This window comes from Crocodylus porosus, unplaced genomic scaffold (assembly GCF_001723895.1).
Source record: "Crocodylus porosus isolate Cpor-Errol unplaced genomic scaffold, CroPor_comp1, whole genome shotgun sequence".
NCBI lineage: Eukaryota > Metazoa > Chordata > Crocodylia > Crocodylidae > Crocodylus > Crocodylus porosus.
In genome coordinates, this window is record NW_017728886.1 from 230162888 (window position 1) to 230186670 (window position 23783).

A 23783-nucleotide genomic window follows, 5' to 3' on the forward strand; every position below is an offset into this window, starting at 1 on the left:
GCCTCAGTCAGTTCCCAGGCGAGCTCCTGGTTTTTCTTAGACTTTGCACTTTGGACAGTTCTTGTAACTGTTTACTGGTGAAAACCCAATTTAATACTTCTGTCTGTGTGGATATAAAGAAATTTCAAGTCTTGAACAGAGGAAATGTGCGCTATTCTGGGAAAGGAATTAATATTTAAGTAATTCTGTGCTGGGTTCTTCTCATTTAAGTTTTTGACAGTAAATACCAAAATGTGACATGATTTTTGGGCCAATCTAAGCGTGACCTGATGAACTGTGCTTCTGAACAGTCGCTATTAAAAAGTAGCATATACTGTACTATAAAATAAAACCAATATCCAGATTACTTTTCTTTCTCCTAATCTACAGTGTAGTTGTGCTGCATGCTGGTTAAGAGCTGCAGTTTTTATCCACCAAACTGGCAATATTTTACTGGATAGAAGCAATTCTTCCATGACTACATAATTCCCAAGTGTTCTACAAGGTTTCTGGATGAAAAGCACTATATAAATAAATATAAGATGCATATTCAGTGAGTTGCTGCTCTACTACTTTCCATTGGAATGTTGATTTGTGGTTTATATGCTAAACCAAACCAAGGTGATTCTTTCAAATAAAGCAACCCTAAACTCGTTGGGTGATTTTTTTTTTTTTTTTTTTTTTTTTTTTTAAGTCATTAGCTCCTACATGTATTCCAGAATTGGCTAGTTGGGGGCTTTTTTGGTACAAATTCATAGAATGTTTTTGTAAGCTGTATTCTGTTTAGAGGGATACAGGATTTCTTTCACACCTTTCCTTGTTTCTATTTTTGTGCAGGTGCTGAACAGGTACTCTTCTACGCCTCTTGTCCCCCTCCCCTCACCATCAATCCTTCCTGTATTACCTCAGCAGTTTGTGCCTCCTACCAATGTCAGAGACTGCATACGTTTGCGTGGTCTACCCTATACTGCCACTATAGAGGACATCTTGGAATTCCTGGGAGAATTCTCTACGGATATCCGAACTCATGGAGTTCACATGGTCTTAAATCACCAGGTAGTGAGACTTAAAAAAAAATTCACGCCCTGCTTGTCATTGTGCCAGTATTAATCTATGATCCCAAAGACTTGATCACCAGTAGGAAACCAAGAAAGAAGCTTTGGTATTCCGCCTAAATGCACTAGGGTCAGTTACTATTTCTGCCCTCTAAAAGCATAATAGTGGTAATTAAAATCTTTCTGAAGAAGCCAGATAGTTAAAGGCTTGCCTGTTTTAATAGTGGATCCAATATAGTGTACAAACTAACATAATCAGACAAAAGCTAGGTATTAACTGACTTTCTTTTCTGTTTGTCCCTGAAAGACTGAATAATTCAGTTGCACAATGAGTTTCAAAAACAGAATGCAAAAATGTATATTCTGAACCTAAAAAGATTTAATAGAAACAATTTTAGTATTTCTGATGGTAGGAAGTGTTCTGAACATTCTGAAAAACTAGGGCTTTTCAAGTTGGGCATTCAAAATATCTAATAAAAACATTTTGACCCATGGGTCTTACTGCTACTTTTAACATAGTCTAGTGCTCTAATTCCACGTTTAGCTGAAAAAATAATGAATGTGGTGCAGAAAATTTTGAAGTGGTATTATAAAATATTTTTGTATGTAAATTTATATTAAACTATGTTCAGTGTCTCAGTCCCATGCCAACCAGCCAGATTTTATGTATAATATATAGGAAAACAATTTCAGAATGTTTATAATTTATATGGGCAGGAGGGGAAAAGTGGACACATGCTCATAGGCGTTGGATATCCTGTGCTCCTCTGGGAGACTTGATCTCATTTGTGCCCTATATAATTGGTCATTTTTACCAGCTTTTATTTTTCTGAGGGCTTATAAATTAGTCACAGCCATTCCCAATCTGTGGTACGGATAGCACCAGTGGTATACAGACAGCCTGTCAGTAGTATGCGTTAACAGATTTATTATAGTTACTTTATATGACAAAAATTTGCTGGTGGTACTTAAGGTTGTATCGTTTTAAATTGCTGGTGCACAATCTATCAGAGTTTGGGAACCGCTAAATTACATTGCTTCATCTACTTTACCAAAATTGCATACTTCATAGATCTTTTAAAATTGTATCAAAAGCAATGGAAACCTAAGAACGGAGAACTCTTGAGCTGACAGTCTCTCTATATTGGCCATTTTTTCTGCATAGGTTTGCTTCCAGTATTCCATGGCTTGAAGCAGGATTAATCACTTGTTTGTCTAACTTAATCTACAAAGAAGATGGTATCTATTAGAATTTGTGCCACTATCTATCTGAAGCTGTCTCCTTTGACCAGTCCTTTTATTTGAATGGTATTGGGCTTAGGTTTTAAACTGTTCTGGACAGGAACCATATTTTTTTGCTTGGGCACCAAATACACTATCAAATTTACTCGCATTGGTACTTTGCCTTGCTTGTCCTGTCTACCCGCCATTCACTCCTTGGCCTACAAAAGTCTAGTTAAGCTGAGGGTCCTTAGATTCGATGATGTACAAACTGGTGAAAGTTACATGGCCTCCATGTCCTGTAAATTTGTCCATGGGTAGTTTGATAACAATGGCTGCTTGCCGTGGAAGCCTGTGCGTTTGCCTCAGTTGATCTTTATATTAATGGAGCATATTTATATTAATCTTCTAAATTAAAAGTACCTTATTAAACTGCTGCCACAGCGCACGTGAAAAGTGGAAACATTCTCTTGAATTATGTAGGTACCTTGTGGAAATTTTAGCATTTAAATGTTCGCATCCAAGAACTGAAATTTAATACCTCATTGACCTGAATAGACAGTGGTATCTCTACTATTGTTTTCTGGAGATCGGTTTTTACAGAGCTCATAAAGGAAGGCAGCAACTTGTTCCTTTTTCAGTAAAGAAATCAGCTCTCAGTACAGAGGACTAAAACTTTCTTGGTCATCATCTACTCAGATATTTTTTTCCCCTCAGTATATATAACGTCAGATGTAAATTTTAAATGGATATAGTTGTACCTATATAGCAATAGCTTGCAAGGGTACTTTGATCACAATGTCATTTGGGGAGGCAGCTCTGATAAATTTAAATCCCTTCCCAAGCAAAACAGGCTTAAACTGGTAAAGGCTTTCCTCATGCTGGAGTGAAGGTGCCCCATTGTGGAGAATTATTCTGGTATAAATCTATCAATCTCAAATAACACCTTAAGGAAAGCTTCTTAATTTGTACTTTTTATTAGGTCTGCACCTATCTAAGGCTAATAACAGGACAAAGCCTCTTATTCTGGGATCATATAAATAACAAGCCCATTGTCCCACCCTAAGTACCTGGGATGTGTGGAGATAACACTTCTTTCCTCCTCATCCCCACACCCCCCCACCCCAGTGCAACTGGGGCTAAATTGAGTTAATTGCCATTCAAGCTACATGTGTAAACTAGCAAACTGCCTGTCAAGAATGACAGGGGGCAGGGCAGGGGCAGCAGTGAGGGAGCACCGTATCTGGCCCTGTTCTACCCCCACCCCACTCCCAGCACTTTGTCTCCGCCCCTGTCCTTCCCACCACCCCCTCCTGCTGTTCTGGGTCTGCCTGGCCCATATTTGCTTGCCTCCTTGTTCCTCTCCCTTTGTCCCTGTCTGCTGCTGCCTCCCCCCCCTTACCAGCTGTTCTGTGGGGTGTCCAGGCTGGGTGGCCCTCAGGCAAGGAGGGAGGGGGAAGCCCCATTCTCTGCTCGGATGGCTGGGCATGTTCCTCGCAGCCAAATTTCCCAGGCAGTGGTGCAAACTTGGGTCCGAGCCGCCCAGCCAGTCACTGCCCACCCTCTTGGTGGTGCATGTCTAGTTGTTTGGGAGCATTATGCACAGACAAACTAAGCCCTTTATTATATTAAAATGACTGTCCAGGGCCTGTTTCGATGCAAGTCAAATGTACTATGCAGCAAGTAGACCGTGGCTCCCTAGAAGTAGTGAGAGATTTGGAGTAATATGCACTGGAAATCTTAATAGGCACAAGAGATTGGGTGGTGATTGCTTAAATAGTCTTGATCTTAACAGTGTATTCTCCCTAGCTCTGCAGGTAGTACTGTTTCACATTATGATATCAGAACAGAATTTCATTACATGAATTTTGGTATGAGAGTTATAGATGCACTTGTTCCTTTATTTTGCCTTCAGGGACGTCCATCAGGGGATGCTTTTATCCAGATGAAATCTGCAGACCGAGCTTTTCTGGCTGCACAGAAATGTCATAAGAAGACAATGAAGGATAGATATGTTGAAGTCTTTCAGTGTTCTGCTGAGGAAATGAACTTTGTATTAATGGGGGGCACTTTAAATCGAAATGGCTTGTCCCCACCACCATGTAAGTTACCATGTAAGTTTTGCCTGGGTCTTGGCACTACTCTATGCTGTGTGCTGGTAGGTGTTGGAGCTTCTTTCTTGACTGTCTTTCTGATTCTTTGAAAGGTATATTTAATGGGGATGGTTAATGCAAAGCTTTTCCATCTATAATCAGTGGTAGCCTATGATCACTTATTTTTTCCTTTTGGTTGTGGATTGCTATGACATGGGAGAAAAACTATATTCAGATTATGTGCGTGACTTCTTTCTTCCCCCTCCCCACTTGCAAACTTATCTTTCTGAAGCTTAACTTGCCCAGGACAAGCAATGACTCTAACTATAACAAAAAAGTCAATTTGACTACCAAGGTCTTGATAAGGAACATTGCATTTAAAAAAATATATATAATAATTTGGGTCACATCTATATAGCACTTCTCAATTTTTAAAAATAAGTCTTTCTCACTTTTAAATAAAGTTCAGATCCAACCATTATGCCTTTTTCAGGACCTAAGCACAAATATTCTGCCTGTTATTAACACCTACTAATCCATGATGTCCTCCATGAACAATCTAAATATTACGGAGTTAAGTCTATTGGGGCATTTTATACACATACCTTTTTGCACTGCAACATGCTGGAGATCCAGCACATTGGCAAAGACTCAATTAATCAAGTTTGCTCCAACCATGAGCTGATGCATATTGTGCTGCATCACTTGCAGTTGCATAAGTGGTGAAATGCGCATCAGCGCACAGAAAATGGTGGCGGTGCGCTTCTGAACTAAAACACTTCATTGTGGTGTCTGAGGCCTCCTGCCTCCTCCAGCTTTTTAAATCGCTCCCCTGCAGCTCAGCTGAGTGGCATGGGGCAAGGGAAAGCTGCGGGGGCTGGGAGCCTGGTGTAAGGAGGCTTTCCCTAGCCCAGCTTCTGACTCAGAGCAGTGCAGGGCAAGGTATGCTGCCATTGCCACTGTAGCAACAGCCCAGGAGCCTGGCAGCAGGGGTGAAGTTTTGGTTTGGTTTGTTTTTTTTCAGGGGAGGGAGAGGGGAGGTTGTTTGGTTGGTTTGTGCCCTTCCACCTCTCTCTCTCACACACACACACACCCCTCCCCCCTCCCAAACTCCTGGGTTAACCCAATGAAGGGCTAAGGTCTGTTCTCCTTCAGGGGAAGAACTGGGAGGGTTCCCACCATGGGAGAATACCCCACTCCTGCCAATCAGCTGATTGGAGAGGGGCCATTCTTCTGGAGCAGGAACCCTCCTCAGCTGTCCTGTGACTGCTGCTGCTTTCTGGTAGCTGCTGTTTGACAGCTCTGCCCCCTTCCCAAGCAAGGGAGAGGGCAGACTGTCTATTAATGGGCTAAGGGGAGGGGTGGCCCGGGGAGCAGCCCTGTGGTGCTCTCTGGTTGGAGAACTAGCCAGTGAAGCTTTCCAGCCATGGGGCTTGGAGGGGCACCTGTACAGGTCAGCTCTCAGGCTAGTTTTGTAGTAGAAGGAATTTCTTCTGGTAGAAATGAACATCTGTATACAGCTTTAGAGTTATTGTGCATGCAAATTTACTGTTGAATCAAAGAGAAAATAATACTCTACTATTTGACCTCTGAAATGCAGTAATCAAAGTATGACCCTCTTTTTCATGTAAAGGAAATGTATTTTTCTAATTCCAGCCAGTTTGGTTATAATTAAAATTGTTTTGTTGCCTGATAGCTTTTTGAAGGCATAAGGAGTTATTCAGTCTGGTTCCTAGTGGATGAATACTTGCATGGCAAAAACCTCTGATTGGTGTTCTTAGTCAGGAAAACAGCAAACATCTGAATGTGACTGAGCAGTCCGTATCTCCTACAAATGGAAAACAATACATGCCAATTCTTGTTCTTGGAGAGAAAAATATTTTAAATAGGCTAATGCTAGGCTGCAAATCATGGGTGGGTGAGGGGGAGAAAATTTTTATCTAGATGTTATAGGTAATAGAGAACGGCTGATTTTAAACTTCAGGCATGCAGTTTCACTTTGGCTTCCTTTCATGAGGGATGGTAGTAGCTGAGCCATTAAATGGTCTCTGCATAGCTTTTGGGGAAAATTATATTCTAGGGACCCAGTTTTACATTTTGGAGCTATAGTTACTCTTTTATTCAGTCTAGAAAAAGTAGTGTTGGGATGCAGCTTTCAGGGAGTGGGATGGTACAAATGAAGGAGGATCCCTTCTCAAGAGCTCTGTGGAACTGCCTCAGCCCCAGTCCTTGTGTATGCAGCTGGCTGAAATACCCTTCGTTTGGTTAATTTGTATTACTTGGTTATGTGAGGTTGTGACCTGCTGCTTCCTCTGTTCTGCAAACTAACAAACAATACCCTAATAGACCTTTTGGGGCTGGAGGCCCTTAAAGCAAAAGAATATTATATAGAATGGGAATTGGTGGACACAGAATTCGGATACTGAACCTCTTCTTTCTTATGGCTTTTCAAGAAAAAGACTTAAATGTGAACCTAGATCTGAAAAAATGCGAAAAAAAGTGCTTATAAGTGAGAGTGGAAGGGGTGCTTCTAACTATTATTGCATGCTTTTTGTTTTCCCTTGTACAATAGAAAAACCGAGAAGATATAGAAAAGTTCATTTTATGTGAATGACAATATGAACAAGGCACCTAAACTGTGTAAAGACCTTGTGTTCACAGCTTGATGCTGTTCAGGGCTATCTGACTAGCAAAGATGGTGGAATGTGAAGTGTATTCTGTTTTCCATCTATTTCTTTAGGCCTCTCTCCTCCTTCCTACTCATTGCCAGCTCCTGCAGCAGTTATTCCAACAGAAGCTGCCCTTTATCAGCCTTCTGTGCTTCTGAATCCACGAACACTCCAGCCCTCAACAGCATACTATCCAGCTGGCACTCAACTCTTCATGAACTACACAGCATATTATCCCAGGTAGGGCAAAAGAGGAAACAAGAGGCAGAAACAAAGAACTCTTTACAGCAAATGCACAAGGCTCACAAAAGAATGTTGTTGGGCTGCCATGCTGGAGGCTTGTGCTGTGGAGAACAGCCTGTTCAATTTTTTGTTTGTTTTTTTTGTTTTGGTTATTTAACAAGCTTTTCCCGCTTTTATAATGTTTGTAGGTGGCAAACTAATTTAAAGTCAAGGAGATGGTTTTTGTGGTAGGGTAGGATTCTTCAAAAGTGCCTAGGTACCCAAGGACTACAAATTCCATTGTTTTAAAAGGAAATTATACTTTAAAAAAATATTTTTGCATGTTAAAAAATCGATAGCTTTTTCCATAAAAGAAGTGCTTGCTTTAATATCTCTGGCCAACCTTACCACCTTTTTCCTTCTTTTGACCTTGGCTTGCTGAGTTCTGGCTACTGCTCTGGTATTCCAGAGGTAGCTGCTTCTGTAAAGTTAAAGAATTTGTGGATTATATTTTTTTCTTTTTTATGATAAAAGGTTCTTTCTATATAAGAACTCATTTCCCCTCTCCCCACTCCACCTCTTTTTCTCCCTTGGGAGAGATTTTAGCTTTCCCTAGACAAGTCCTCTGTGGGTGAGGTTTGTTTGGTTTTTTTTAATTTGACTTGATATTTCTCCATCACAAGGCAACCCTCCCAGTTAAAGCAGATGTGTAATCTCAATAGTGGTAAATAGAGTATTGGAAGATTAATCCAAATCTTTCTGTGATGAGTTTGAATTTACATGTCTGTCATGCAACTTGATTTACCCTTTCAAAGATATGCCATGGATACTCTTTGTTGGGACCCTGGAGTGTACATCAACATTGTCATTAAACATTACTATATTTCCATCTCTGCAAATACATACAGAAATTTTCTCTTCACTAATTAAATTTGTTTTCATTCACCATATTCCTATTCACCACCCTTATTGTTCTCTCTGAAACTTAAAAACCAGTACCTAGGGCTATTTGCTTCCTGTCCTTGCTTTGGATGCAGAGGATATGATTAGGGAGGGTCAGAACTATCCCGAGCATGTGACTCCACATGGGAAATCCTTCTGCAACAATGTCTCTTTCCACTTCCCTCACTTGACTTAATTGTTTTGCATGAGTTCCATGTGGAACCATGCTCCCTACCAACCTTCCCTGCTGCTTTAGTGTCTGGTTAATGCAGTGGTCGTCAGACCACATTTTGTGGCCACAGCTTAATGCTTGTAGCTGTTTGCAGAAAATGTTATCAGTGTTGGGAGGGTAGTGGGGGGCAGGTCTCTACGTAGATAACACTGTGTGAAGTACATATGTAAGGCCATATGCTAGTCCCACCCACTATGTTGAAAACTTCCCATATACCATGCACATAGTACTTTCTTTTGTGTATTTGCCACACCTTGTTAGTTCTGGTGCTCTGGTTTAATACTAAATGTTTGTGTGGCTTCCGACACAGTCAGGACTATGTTTCTGGGTTAAGGATTCTTGAGGTAGGGCGCAACAGACTTTCCTGGAAGATCATGGGGCAGGGAGGGTGGGGGTCCTTTAAGCACCTGTGGTCCTTTACTCTAGGATACTCATCATGGAATGGAAGTGCAGGCTGAACTTTGGAGGAGCCATGATATAGCCTAGGACTGCTCACCCCTTCCACACAAACTAAAAACTTCTTCAGTTAACTGCCACACTAAAATACACACAAACTGTTTTTCACTTCCCTATACAAGGGAAGGGAAAGAATTCTAAAAAGAAGCTCTTTAGACTAATTAAAATTAAGTGACAGCAGTATACTTGTCTACTCCGTCACTTACAAAACTCAGCTGCTTGAATGTAAAGGCATGGAGATGAATAGTTCAAAAACACAAAACAAGTAATTTCATTTGTCCTCACAGTGTACAAATGTTAGTTCTGATTTCAGCTAAGTACTGTGTGCTTTATAATATAATGTACTTTCATACTATAAATGTTACTGACAGCCCTTCTGGAAAAGACCATAACTCTGTAAAGTAATCAATGCAGATGTGAGGCTTCATGTGGAACCCCTACATTGTAGTGGATATGATCCCTGTGTAGATGCAGATTGCTGATTGAAAGCTGCTCAAGAACAAGGATTATTGGTGCATTGTAAATTATACATCTTGATCAGACTTAGAAGCAAGGTAAAATTGCGGCCAAGAAAGTTGTTCACTGTTTCCAAGGAACTTTTCATATCTAGCTTCCCAAGAAAAAGCTTTATTTTGTGGCTTAGTTTATGGTGGTTGTGATAAAAATATGTACCGTATTTCATGGTGTATGTGTTGACGCAGTGTATAATTTGAACTCCCCCCAACTTTCCAATTTGAAAGGTAAGGATTTTCATAGGCATGGTGTATAAGTCAAGGCTGGGCACCAGTGCTGCTCACAGGGGGTGGGGCCCTATCAGCCAAGTGCCAAGCCTAGCAAGGCTCACAGGGGATTTTGATACAATGTGCAAGTTGAGGTTGAATTTTAAGAATTAAAAATTGGACTTTGAAACTTGACTTATACACCATGAAATACAGTATCTGCTTATCCAGGAAATTCTTGTTTTAGTAGTATAATATTTTATTTAGTGTGAAAACTGGACTTTTGTAAAGGATGTGATAGGTAAAGCTGTCTTGTCATTTAATAGTGTGAACTGCTTGCTTGTTTGTTTTTTGTTTTTAAATGAGTTTGATGGTTCTGAAATTAAACAAATATAAAACAAGGTGCTATTTGTTAGACTTGTAACTCAACATTTGGTCATTAGCCACTGAATTCCTACTGCTTTTCTGTGTACATGCATGTACACAGAAAAGCAGTAGGGATTCAGTGGCTAATGACCAAATGTTGAGTTACAAGTCTAACAAATAGCACCTATGAAAATAAGGAAAGCCCTTTTGACCTGGTATCAGAAGGTTTGTGTTTACAAGGTTGAGGTTTTTATTATGGCTGATTTTAATCTTTTTGTGCAATGTTCTGTTCCTTAGCGGGAAGCCCTTTTCTAGTGTTTAGATGTCCCTTGGTTAGTGAAATGGTGGTTCACTTGATTTTTCTTTTAATACAATTTTGCTATAGTGTCTATAATAAGCATATTAATATCAGGGTGTATCAGAATTACTGTACACTGTTAAAATATTTTGAAGTGACTGAATCAAGAAATGGAGAGAAATTCAATCATTTGGAGTCTAAATTTGTATGCAGCATTTTGATAGATCTAATATACCTGATGGCTCAGTTGGACAAGGAGTCAGACCCTAATGTTACTTGTTCTGTTTTTTGAGAAGACCAGTGATTTTTATTAAGGTGGTTTGTCCTGGGGGAAGAGGGATTGTTTGTTTAATCCTGAATGCATGCTGAGTTTGTTATTTAATGTATCTATAGCTAGATCTGCGAGTAGCACTGGTTTCAGCAGCAGACCAGAATAACCCAGCTCAGGTCTGAGGCAGGCTTGTGCTAGGGCAGGGGTGAGTAAAATGCAGCCTATCCAGCCCATAGAGTCCCTAAAAAATTTAGAAAATTAATATTTATCTGCCCCTGGCTGCCTATCATGCAGCCCTCCAATGGCTTGCCAAACCTTAGTAAGCAGCCCTTCACCCGAAATAATTGCCCACCACTGCTGCTTCTCCCTGCGGAGAGTCTTGTTTTTCTGAATACAGCAGTCTATCCTCCAATAGACTTTTTTCTTTTCTTGCTATTCTAAATAAATTACCAATCTCTAGCCTTTCTCTCATAATTGCATCTCAATACTTGTTCAGATTATATTATATACTTCCTTGCTATCTTCTCCCTCAGCTTCCCTAGTGTTTTCACAGATGCAAACCTTTATTTAAAAAAAAAGAAAAAAAAAAAGAGTGAGACCTGGGTAGAGGTTTTGCTGGCTTTTGTTTGGGGTGGAGTTAGCTATTGTTTCAGCTGTCTGGGTTTAATAAGAAGCTAAGTTTGTCTTTATAATCATTCAAATCAAAAGGCAGTGGTTGCACCCCTAGTTTCGGAGGGGTGCGACCCAACCCATTGTGATACCATTAGGAAAACCTGCTTATAACTATATGTCTAGGATTCCAGCTGGAACTCTCCAGGCACAGGTAACACTTTAACCTACAAAGAAGAGGAGTTATTGTCAAATCAATGAGATTTAGACCTCTTGCAAAGCACCCAGCCATATCTATACTTTCTTAAATATCTCCAAGAGCTGGTTAAAGTTTTGGAAGTAATTCAGAGTGGAGCATTCCCACAATCCATAATACAGAAGTGCTTATGGCTCCATTCCTGGAACAGTTGATTTGCTGCTTTGTTAACTTATACAGAGGATAGTAGCTATATTAAGAATCATGCAAAGGGGCAGCCTCTTGATGTTTCATTAACTAGAAAATGTGTAGCTGATCCTGACAACTCCTTAGTATTCTATAAGTGTAAAATAATGTTGCCAAATGAAGCAGATCAGGTGTGCTGGGATGTGTCCTATAGGCCTGTGTGAAGTGGCTAGTATTCGCTTCAAATTTGGCCAATTCGGGGGATTTGATTAGGTGATTCGAATCACTGTCCTGAATCTGATTCAGAGATTCAGCCACCACCAATTCAGCCAAATCAAACAGGCCCTATCCCTTACCTGGCCCCAGCATCCCGGCTCTTCCCTTTTTTTAGAGCCAGGCTGGGAAGGCGGGCAGGGCGGGGAGTGCTCAAGGGGGCTGGGGGAGCGGGCACAAGCTGGGGCATGGTGGTGGTCCCCCATGGTCCCTTCCTCATTCCTCCATTCCCCCTGCCCTCTACTTACCAGCATGGGGCCTGGGTCCAGCTCCCTGCAGTGGCAAGCGGGGCTACCCAAATGCTGAATCTCCAAATCTTTTCCAAATCAATTCAGAGGCTTTGAATTGATTCAGACCTTTTAATTGGTCTCCCAATTCAATTTGGATTCAGAGATTTGGTGGCCGAATCTCCTCTGAATCAAATTGGCACCCAAAGCTTCATATAGCTCTAGTGTCCTGGTACAACTGATCCATGCTTCATTGGGTGAAACATGTCCTCAGTATATTACTAGCAAGAAAATGGGCAATGTATTCTCTTGGGTCTTAAGTAGCCCAGTCCTGCACATTCCTGGGCCACATCGGGCCCCTCAAGTCCTAGAAGTGTCTGTTTAGCTTTTCCACAGCTTACTGAGACGTGTCCCTGGGATCTCTAAGGTGCTTCCCTGTAAGCAGGGAAAGCCAGGGTGGCACTCCCAACAGCTTTGGGGAACTCATCCCAGATAGGAATTCCCATAGTGTACAGGATTGGGGCCCTCAAGCCCCCAGGGCAGCTGGAGAGAACATGTAGCTCTGGGCTGCTGGCACTCTTGTGCCTTAAAGTAAACGAATACTTGGAGTACTTGTTAAAAAGCTAATTGTCCTTTTTTCAGCATGCTAATGTACACTGAGACCTTCAGTTACATCGCTTGTAAAACATTAGATAAGTATTTAAGCAATTGTTGTAAATGCCAGTGGAAGAGGAGGTAGTCCCCAATAACGTTTTCTAAATAAGGAGAGTCCCATGGCTAAAATTTGAGAACCCTGAGGAATGAGCACCCCAAGTTGGGTGCAAAAGTACTGCTTGCATGGCAAAATCAAATTTGAGGGGCTGTATAAACATGGATATTTACACTTTCAAAGTTGCACTTCAAAACTTTAATCAAATTTTACTTTGGAAGCTTTTGCATGGTACAGCAGTGTCAGAAATGCTGATATGGGTTCAATTTGGACACTGGTTATAGCTAAATTCACATGCAAACACTGAACTGAAAAATACCTTTCCTTTGAATCAGAGATCCTCAAACCATGTTTTTATGCAAACCTTAGGAAATTTAACTTTAAGAAACTTTCCCTCTTTCAGGAAAGAGTTAGCCTTAAGATCTTCTTGTATCGTATCATTTTAGTAAAGAGTTCAGAGTGTACAGATCAAGAATATTTACATTAGCCTTACTGCCTCCATGTAAACATAGACTAGCCCCGGGGGGGAGGAAAAGTGCCTATGTGAAGACATTAGCCCAGAATTACTGTAGTGGATTTAGCTTCCTGTGTGAATGCTCTTATTCTGCACTAACTGCTTTTGCGCACAATCTAATTCAATCCATTGTGCTCAAATAAGCTCCACAGCACAAGTACTGGATTAACTTATGCTTAATATAAACTTACTACAATTTCTTCTAGTCAAGACGCTGAATATGTCTTCACTGCAAAAAGAGGACTCTGTATTATGCTGAGATTAGCAATCTTTCTGTGATATCCTTGTAGAGGACAAGGCATGGGTGGGGGAAGGCTTTTTTGCTTTAACTTTATATATTTTGTCAAGGTGGAAGCTTTTTTGACTTAATGCCTATTAGGATATTAGTGAGATAAAGGGATGTGTGTGGTTTGATTTGGATTGCGTTAATATTAAGAGCTGTCCAAGAACTGAGTAAAAAAAAAAATCTCAGACTTCAAAGTGAAAAGGAGATGACAATGGCTCTCTTAGCCTGCAGATTCCAGGAAGGTGCTGTGTATCCTACAGGCTAAATTGTAACATCAAAGGAAAGCCATAAGATTAACTGAAGTTATTGCAAAAGTACAGAGAACACATTCGTGCAGCTCTTGACCACTCTAAGGATAAAATGCTAATGAAGGCAGCATTGCAAACTTATTTAGTTGCTAATAGTCTCAGTGGGAATTCCTTTACTTCATGTCACAAATGAATGGTTTATCGTGATCTATCCATAGCTGGAACTTCATACCAATTATCTACTGTTTTGGTAGAGCATAAAGAAGACTGTAGAATTTGCCAAAAGAGAACAAGGGTCTGTCATTTAGAATGGGCCACTACGCTATTTTATGCCAGCACCATCCAGCTCGGAAACGCTTTCTCAGGCCACCAATAAAATAATGTCTTTCTATTTGCCAATTTTAATGGTGTTGATAGGATGCCATATGTTAAACCTCATTTAAAAGAAAAATCTATTCCTTCTTGGGTGTATAATACTTATTTCAGCTCCTTCAACCAGCTTTCTGCTTTGCTAGGTTTCATTAGTCATTGGGATGACATAAAGCATTCTAGCTTAGAGCCTCATGGTGAGGTTAGAAACAGTAGCTTGTATTTTACATTGTGCCATACTCACAGAAGGGCTTGGGTACGTGTGCTTCAACCTGGGTAGCTAACACAGTTGGCCCCTATTTTTCAAGTAAATTCCTATTTCTGAACCTCAATTGTAGGTGTTTGTTTTTTGTTTTTTTTTTAAGTCCAGTTCATGAGCAATACAAACTATTGTAAGACTGTTGAATGTCTCTTCTCACGTGCTTCCGGGGCTTTGGTTACAGCACTGTTTCAGTAACTTGTTTCTTCTCTGATATTTTCTCTTCTCTGATATTTTCTCAGTGACTGGTCTACGTCTTTGTGGGTATATGTTTTAATGGAGCTGTGCACTTGCTAGGATCCCCTTCCCTCATTCTTGAGAATAGTATTACAAATCAGTGTAAGTGTGGATGCTGTTACTGACTGCAGTACAACAGAATATTGTCAGTATTTCAGTTTACAGACATCTTTCTTACTGCTCTTGTACTGATTTATTAGACTGAAAGTTTGGGTAACTTGATATTCCAAAATCTAGAAGTGGTTTCCTTTTGAAGATGGGAATACCAAGGCAGAATATCATGTGCTAAAGTTTTTTTTTTTTTTCTAGCTTTCCAGAGGTGAAGCTTTTTGATGAGTTGTTGCTTTGAAAAAAGCACACATCTCTTGGTCATGCAATGAACATAATCTTTGGTGTAACTACTTATCTTTTGGGCTAGGGACAAATATTCAAAAAGGCTGAGACTGAATTGATTCAATCTTTGCAGGTTAGTCCATAGGTGACTGATAGGGGAGACACTGGGGGGGCATGTGCCCCCTCCCCCCCCCGACAGGGCCATCCTTGCTGTCGACACCTGCCAGCAGTGTCTGTGGGTGCTTGACGTGCTCCCCCCGAGAAGGCCACTGCTGGCATCAGGAGGCGTTCACCAGCTCTGCCCCCACTGCCGGCAGCTTCTGCGGGTGTCATTCCCCCCCTCCCCAGATTTGGGAGCCACCAGTCACCCATGGGTTAGTCTAACCTGCCTAGGCTGAACTGGTTTGTAACTGCACAGATATGCCTACAGTAGCTGAAGCTAGAAGCCTAAGCGTACTAGAGGAGCCCTCCCATCCCTTCCACAGCACTGAGCTGTGGCAGGGAAGTGGGGTATGGCCAGACCCCTGCAGGATGCTCTGATTAGCCCAGTAGGGAATTGATAAGTGTTTATCACCCCATTAAGAAAATAACAGCGGGACATTACCAGTTGCCTGTTGATCCTGCCTGTTGATTCAGCAGGGACTGTAGCCACCATGTGGTCTACTAGCTAATGCACAGGCATCTCCTCAGCAGGGCAGAGGGGAGGGGGTAATTCCTGCTTAGCAGGGAGTGGTGAGGGAGAGAGGGCAGAGCAGCCCACAGTCTGTGCTGGAGCCATGGCCAGGGAGCAGAGGTGAGGGGCCAGCCTTGCAGTGGAGCAGAGAGCCTTGCCCAGCCCAGAGAGCATGCCAGGATGCTGGGAGGGTCTTGTTTATCTTAAACCAGAAAGGGGGCTGGGACAGACATTGCATAAACTGGTTTGACCCAAATCATTTAAGTCTGATACTACATTCAACCAGCTTTATCTTAAACCAGTTTCAGCCATTTTCAAACTGGTTTATGTGCACTGAACATCTGTTCTGTTACAGCTTTTAAACCAGTTTCTGATCACTTAAACTGGTTTATGGTGAATGTCTGTTCCTAGCTCAAGTTTTCATACTCAGACTAATTTTTGATAACAGATAACTTGGTGAAACCATTTGCAGCTATCTCTCTTCCATTAAGTCCAACTGTAATCATGTTCTGTATTGCTTTGGATCTCATCTGCTGTTTTTTATACTGGTTTCAGTCTGAATAATCAACCACTCATGATGCATAGAATGCATCCAGATGTGCGGGGGCATGCATTTTGCAGCAGCACAAATAGACGCACAAATTTGTGCCACTGTTTTGTGCCTCAGTGCATGCCACTACATGTGGACTTTGTTACAGGCTTTGTTGTCCTGCTTTGGGCAAACTGCCCATGCCCAGCTCTTCCCGGCTCCTGGTAAGGCAGAGCAGCAGGGGAACAAATGGAGCAGTAGAGATGCTGTGACTTGCAACCAGAGCATCTCACTGGAGGACCAAGCTTCTGTTTGTTCCCATACATGCTATTTTGCTGTGTTCTGTGCCACTTTATTTTTCCTGGGTTTTTTTGCTACCAAGAAATCCCAGTAGCAAGTTTTGTCCCTGTGCTGTAAATTTGCTATCAGGGACAGGGTCATGTTCCACTTGTGCAGTTCATGGTGCCACAAACTGCACATGCCTGCATGTCTGGACGCAGCTGTAGAGACTGTCTGTTTCTTCCAATTTCTGGTCCTACTTTAAAATAGGTATTTGTTCAAGTAAGTAAAATCAAGAGCAGGAATAAGGCAAAAAGAATAATGGGGGAAACGCGTTTATATACTACATATCTAAATACATTTGGATAGCTTTTCTTTTTTTTGCCTTGTATTTAGTGCCTAAACAACTAATGGAAAATCCCTGACAGCAACTTTTCTAAAGGTGTCTTCATAGAAAGTGAGTTTGAGGAAGGTATTACGTTTCAATTTAGAGAAGACATCCTGTCTATAGGGGGTGGTGAAGGTTGTCGTGATAGAAATGGACAAAATAGATGTTGAAGGTTAGTTGGGTTTTTGGTTGTAGGCATGTTGGTTTAAGGACATAGATAGACACAGGCAAGGTTCTTTGAGTAGATGTGGTTATCTTTTATTAAACCAACTGAGTAATCGGAGCAAAAGTTCTTAGCAAGCTTTCAGCATTTAATGAAACATGGAATTAAGTAAGTCTTTGTCCAGGAATTTAACGCACAGAATTTAACAATATAGTTTGCACTGGAGGAAAGTGGTGGCAGAAAACGGGTTGAGTTCTGATTTCACCTGATGTTAAGATTTGATGTACATGATGATACGTTGTGGTGGTAAGCAGTTTATAGGGGTCCATCTAGTGGCTAATTTATGAACTTTTCCTTTGAAAAACATCTGGAAAGAGTTACAATTCAGCAACATATACCTATACATTTCTTATTTGTATTGCTCTTGCTGACAGCCAGGTAGTTTCCCTGGCTTCTCAATCTTTTTCTTTGAAAGTTGTGCTCTTAATGCTCTGAGCCTCTGAAACTGTCTCAACTGGCCAATCCTGTTTGACAAGACCTCACATGCTGGTGCTTTGGGTGATTACCTGAGGCTTATTTCTACATCATCATTGCTGTTGCCAATCTGTTTTGATTCCATGGTGACTGGGAGCATTACAAACTCCTACACATGCTACCTATATTCTGAAACTTGTCCTGAACTGAAACAAATTACCATATAGCAGGTTGCTGTTTCTTGGTTCTACTGAACTTCTGTCTTGCTTCTGACCACATATGTATCTAAACTTGAATTGTAGTATGCAGAGGATGGACTTATACACGCAAATGACCCGGCCAGGACAATGCCCAAAAAATGGATTTGCATTTAAAGGTCCCAGCAGTTAGACTTCCTCAGAGAAGGCAAGTATAAGCAACACTCAGAGATGACTCTGAATATTGTATATTGTAGCCAGATTTATTATAACTATATCTTTATCGTTCATTTGAGCATTTTGCTAGCTGTAAAGATGCTTTCCAGTCAGGGGATGTTTCTCATTTCAATGGTCCTTGTAGAACATGCGCAATATACACTTGTTGACATAAAGTGTATTTTGGGTATTGATTACTAAGGGGATTTTGCATGCAATTTGCACTGGCAAGTAGGTATTTTGTCCCAGCTTTTCAGAAACCTTAACACATCATATCGTTGGTGCTGGAGTAATGTGTCCTAGAATGTGCAAGAGGAGGACTTCTTCTAAAGAGGATCTTTTTCTAAGTGATCTTAATTCTTACAGTATATCTTGAGAGAATGCAAATTTGGTAACCCCACAGAATGGCAGGAGGTGGTATTCAGCCTGACTGAACTTTTCTTGTGGGCAACCCTAGAATTTAAATTGTTTTGCTTTTTCATACAGACAAAATTCCAGGACCCAAGTGAAGCCTCTGTCTTGTGCTGCCAGCAGTGCCCAGAAGCTGGGCAGTCTTTGTTGGACTAATTCAGTCTTTTTTTTCCAGTTTTTGCTGTATTTAATTTTCTATATAGGAATATTCAACGGATGAAGCTAGCCAGAAGAGAAACATTTGTACTGGAAGTTCTGGTTCAAAATGCCAGTTTAACAAGCATGTAGGTTGTAGCCATGCTGGTCTAAGAACATAGGCAGATGAGGCTTTTGGGGTAAATCTGGTATCTTTTTATTAGACCAACTCAAATAGTTGGAAAAATTCTTCTTTGCAAACTTTTGAGTATAAATACAGGCTGAAGAAGCATCTGCAGTGTTTGTGTGCTCTTCATTTCATCCAGGAATAATAAAGAAGCCAAACATTGGTATGCAAGCAAGAAAGACAGCTAGTGAAGATGTAAATTCAGGAGTCAGTGGGTGAGACAGGTGGGGGCGGGGGGAATGTAGCTGGTAAACATTTTTCCATCAGGGCTAAAATGCATTGAATGGATCCAAACCATGCCATGACAAGAAATGTAAAACCTGCCAACATCACCACCACCACAATTACTACACCCCACAACAGAACTGTCAACATTCCTGGATCTTATACCTGCACCTCCAGAAACGTAATACATCTCATCCAGTTCACCAAATGCTCTGATGGAAAATATGTAAGAGAAACCAAACAATAACTGTGTACCAGAATGAACGCACACTGGAAATCTATCAAAGACAAGAACACCCAATTACCTGTGAGAGCACATTTCTCACAAGAAAACCACTCTCTCTCCAATCTCTTAGTTCTAATCCTCAAAGGGAATTTGCAAAACACTTTTCACAGACAAGCCTATGAACTTCACTTCATCAACCTACTGGGTACAAAAAATCATGGACTAAATATAGATACTGGATTTATGGCATGTTATAACCTGTCTAACGCACCCGACTCCCCAGGTTGACCTCTCCACTATTTACCAGCTACATTCATTCCCCCCACCCCTGACTCCTCAATTTTACATCTTTACTGGCTGGCTTTCTTGCATGCATACCATCGCCTGGCTTCTTTACTATTCATTTCATCCAGGAAAGGCACACACCAACTACAGATGTTTCCTCAGCCTGAAGAAGGGTGTTTTATACCTGAAAGTTTGCAAAGAAGAATTTTTCCAACTATCTGAGTTGGTCTAATACAAGATATCAGATTTACCTAAAGAGCCTTTGCAATTTGACAGGCATGCTTTTGTACATGTTCTGGTTCTAGGACAGGATTTGGGGACTTCTTTACAAAGGGTTTCTGTCATCTTTTGGTTTTATAAAGCTCCATATTCAAGCAGAAGGGGATAAGTTCTGCTTCTCAGCAAAGATTACTTTTGATCCTCCTTTTCACTGAGGTGTATCCTGTGAAGACAATTAATTCCTGTATTCAATTTTCACTTGTTGTGGTTCTGTTGCTATGGTACGTGTATGATTTGTTGTCTTGAATCACGTGCAAAATTGACCACAGCCATTTTTTTAAACCAGATAAAGTTAATCTAGTTTTTAAATCAATGTTGGCCTTCTCCCCACAGCCAGTTTCTTTAGTTGGGTGGCTGGTACGTGTGTACACACTAGGCTTACCCAAATCCAAGGCAACTTTGAAAATAAGATAATCCCCCCAATAATTCTATAAGATATATGAAAAATTATAACAAATGTATAAATTTTCCATGTAGAATCCTAATTTATTGGAGCATTGTTTTAAATCCCTTCCACACAAACATGCACACTCTTGCAGAAGTTGGGGCATGTGGCTAGGGGAGCAGGTGGCCCCCTTGCCCTGTGCTCCCACCACTTCTTCCCCTTACAACCTGCTTTAATGCCCTACCATCTGTTCCCCACAGCCTCTACCATCTTCCCTGCTCCCTTCTCCTCCCCCTCACCCCCCCACTTATTGTTACATACAGCTCTGGCTCTGTTCCCTCCCAGGACATGGAGCACAGCCTAGGCTTGGCCATTCAGCAGGATCCTGGGGCCTGCAGCCACCATCGCTGCTGATTGGCTGGACAGAAGATGGAGCTTCCTGTGCTCCCTGCCTCAGGAGGGAAAAAAGCTAGAACCTGACAAAAAGGGTGGAGGAGAGGGGGGCTGCTGTAGGTGTGACTCTGGCCTCATCTGAGCAGGGGGGAGCTGGAGTTAGGGCTGCAGCAGCTACCTACCCACCCTCCTATACCTTGTACTCAAATCCAAAATGAGGGGCTTCCCCTCCCCCATGTGGAATGGGGGTTGTCTTGAATTTTATATAGGACTTTTATGTATGAATAAGATTCATCTTGTTCTTTCTAGTGAAAAAGGAGTGATTTTAATATTGGTGAGCTTGCAGAATGCTAAATTCCAAAAATTTCAGTTTTTCCTGGTGTTTATTAGAACTTTTTTTTAATTAATTAATGTGCAGGACCTACGAAAATGATTAATGTCATACTAATGTTGACTTTGTTCCATACAGATTCTGCCAACTTATGTTTCTGAACAGCGGAAGCCAGCCAAAATGGAGATTGACTACATTCCCAGTTCTTCTATTGGTCAAGTCAACTGTACACAAGAAAACTTTCCAGAAATTTGAAAATTAGCATTTTGACCTTTATCTAATTTTTAAAAAACTAATTAATGCACAGTTTCCACAGACACATGTATACACAAACTGTCTTAAACACTGAGCCATTCACTAAGAGCACAAATGCAGAGTTCACAAGTCCTGATGTTTTTTTGTCAATACAGAAAGTATTACATTTCTCTTAACACAGAGAAATAGGTTAGATGAAACTTGCAGGTTCAGGACATCTGAAGCAAAAAACAACTGATAAATAAAAAAACCCCGCAACAGTCTTTTTATCAGATTTGCACATGGTTTAAAGCTTTTAAAAATATGTATAATTTTAGGACCTTTAATTGTGAATTCAATTTTTATAAAACATTGTTTTCATGTCTTGTACATATTTGTGTGATTTGTATACTTTGACATTCTAACCAGAGATAATTTACACAGTGCAAAAATGGTTAGGAATGTAAAATGAATTGCCTGAAAACCTATTGTAACATTGTAAAATATATAAAGAGTGGTATGTTAAAGACTTTGACTCCAGCTCCTCTCTCCTGTTGCACATTGCCTATACACATTGAAGAGACATTCCCTAAAACATAATGTGACATCTTCAATATGATCACACCAGAGATTTAAGGATGAATCAAGTGATAGAAGATATCTGAACCAATTTTTTGGTGTTTTTTTTTTCCTTCCTCATCTTTCTCTACCCCACCCCAAAGCCTTTGCTTAGCAGGTATATGGTGGTTTCCAACAGAAGTTCTTACGACCCTCTGAAATTTGGGTATTGCAGTGAAATAAGAAAATGCCAATTTGAGAGGGTTGCTGGCTTGAGCTAGCAATAAAAATATGAAAGGGGTTTGTGTTCTGATGACTAACAGGTTAAACATGTCTGGCTTTTAGACTACTTTTAATGAACTAGTAGCTCTGTCCAGAAGCTGACATTTATCACTGATAGACTTAGCAAAGAGGCCGTGGACTTACTCCTGCCTTCTAGAACAGAGTTGTGCCCTACTAGCACAAATGTATAATAACTTTTTTAGTATTTTAAGTGCTGTACCTATCTGGATTTCAGTTTCCAGTTATGCTGCTCTAACACCCTTTTTGCAAGCTATATATATATATTTTGTTAAAGCAAGGAGGAAGATGAGACAATATTGAATGTGTCTGAAAGTTTGTTTGTTTTTGTTTTTTAAAAAAAGATTATGAATTTTTTTTGGATAAAATAATAGTAGTTTCTTGTTTTAAAAAGCAGAGAGGAATGTGCCCTTTACCATGTTCAAAATGAGTATTAACAGAACACTGGATAACAGACTGACTTGGCCATCTCAACTCTTAAGTGACCCTTGTAAAATGAACAGTGTAGAATTTCTTCTGGTTGACAAAAATCACTGCCAAGCTAAGTAAAGGACTTAGCAAATTGATCTGCCCCATTATAAAAACCTCTTTGGCTATAGAGCTTGACATGAAAACACATTTTGTTTTCCTGGAATCTTGTTTGTTCAACTTATTTTATAGGCATCTAGTTTCTAATTGCATGTAAACGCAAAGAGAAAATAGGATGGGGGCATGAAAACTTAAAGGTACTCTGACCAGGAAAACTTAAATTGGATAAACAGAGCATCTCTAAAGAGTGATTCAAAACGGATAAAAGCATCCAAAAAACAACCCCCCCAGTTGTTAGTATACTATTCGAGTCCAGTGTTCTGGCTTTTCTTAGTAGTTTTAACAGCTATTGTGTAGTAGTATCTTGCACTTTCAGAACACTCTGCTATGGTCATGATGACATCTTTCTTCACAGAATGCTGTTTTCAGGGACATCAGATGACCTGAAACTTGGTATAAGTAATCTGTTTACCTCTTGGCAGGGGAAGTGGGGTGGGGGGATACATTGGGCATTGAGCAGAAGAGAACAAGCAATTATTCAACATCGAGAAATTCAGAAGCAAGTTCCAAACCTTTCATTCCAAGAAATGTAGTATTTTAATTTCATTGTCATAAGCAATTTATGGCAAGTTTTAGCCTGATTTTTATCTACAGCTGCCTGAATGGTCTAAAACTATGCTGCCATCATAACAGCTGCATATAAGGGAAACCAAACAAATATAAATAGCTAGATGGATATTAGGTAGATAATAGCCATTATGGATAGAAAGTACTTGTTGTACTGTGAACTACGTTCACTTTGATTGGATGAGACTCGGTCTTGCTTTTCTATTATCTATGGCAAAATGCATTTACCAGAGTTAAAGGAATATCACTATCCTTAAAGTAAATTTTTAACAGAAAACTTGAAACCAAATATAGCTCTTTGTAATGCTCAGATTACAGGTTGAGTCCAAAGTACAAATCTTTGGCATGTAGACAGGTATAGAACATTTGTTACGTAACAGATATGTTAATACAATGAAAGTAATATTTGGAACTGATTATCTTAAGGAACTGTAGAAGGAATTCTATGATAAATGCTAATGATCCCTTGCAGTTTATATTTAAAACCATTATGATATACTCAGGAAATTTCACTTTCAAAACAATACTCTTTGAATAATTTGCGTTTAATCTGGCAAAATTTAAGAAGCCTAAATTTATGTAGCCAATTTTTTTTTTAAAAGGGTAGCACAGAACATTTTTGAAAAAGCATTTAGCACCCAAAGATGGTGGCAGAAAACACTCAATTCAGGCTAATATTTCTCTACCTCCATTCCACTGTCTTTTTAAGAAAGATGATATTAGGGACCTCGTGTTGTCTTTAATTCTTAATTTCTAAAGTATGCGGATGACTTCTCATACTGACTGATTTT

General features: G+C 40.3%; 1 protein-coding gene across 3 annotated transcripts in view; it reads left to right on the top strand.

Moving 5' to 3' along the window:
- ESRP1 (epithelial splicing regulatory protein 1) overlaps positions 1-21508 on the top strand; it is a 42021-nt gene extending 20513 nt beyond the window's left edge. For 2 of the 3 annotated variants that reach the window (XM_019550626.1, XM_019550643.1), the window contains 5 exons: positions 817-1035; positions 4171-4369; positions 7089-7257; positions 17778-17880; positions 20884-21508. In XM_019550626.1, coding sequence (XP_019406171.1) covers positions 817-1035; positions 4171-4369; positions 7089-7257; positions 17778-17865 — 675 coding nt within the window. In that variant the 3' untranslated portion in view covers positions 17866-17880; positions 20884-21508. The remainder of the gene's footprint in view (positions 1-816; positions 1036-4170; positions 4370-7088; positions 7258-17777; positions 17881-20883) is intronic. The other variant, XM_019550635.1, reaches the window with a different exon arrangement.
- The last annotated feature ends 2275 nt before the right edge of the window (positions 21509-23783 follow it).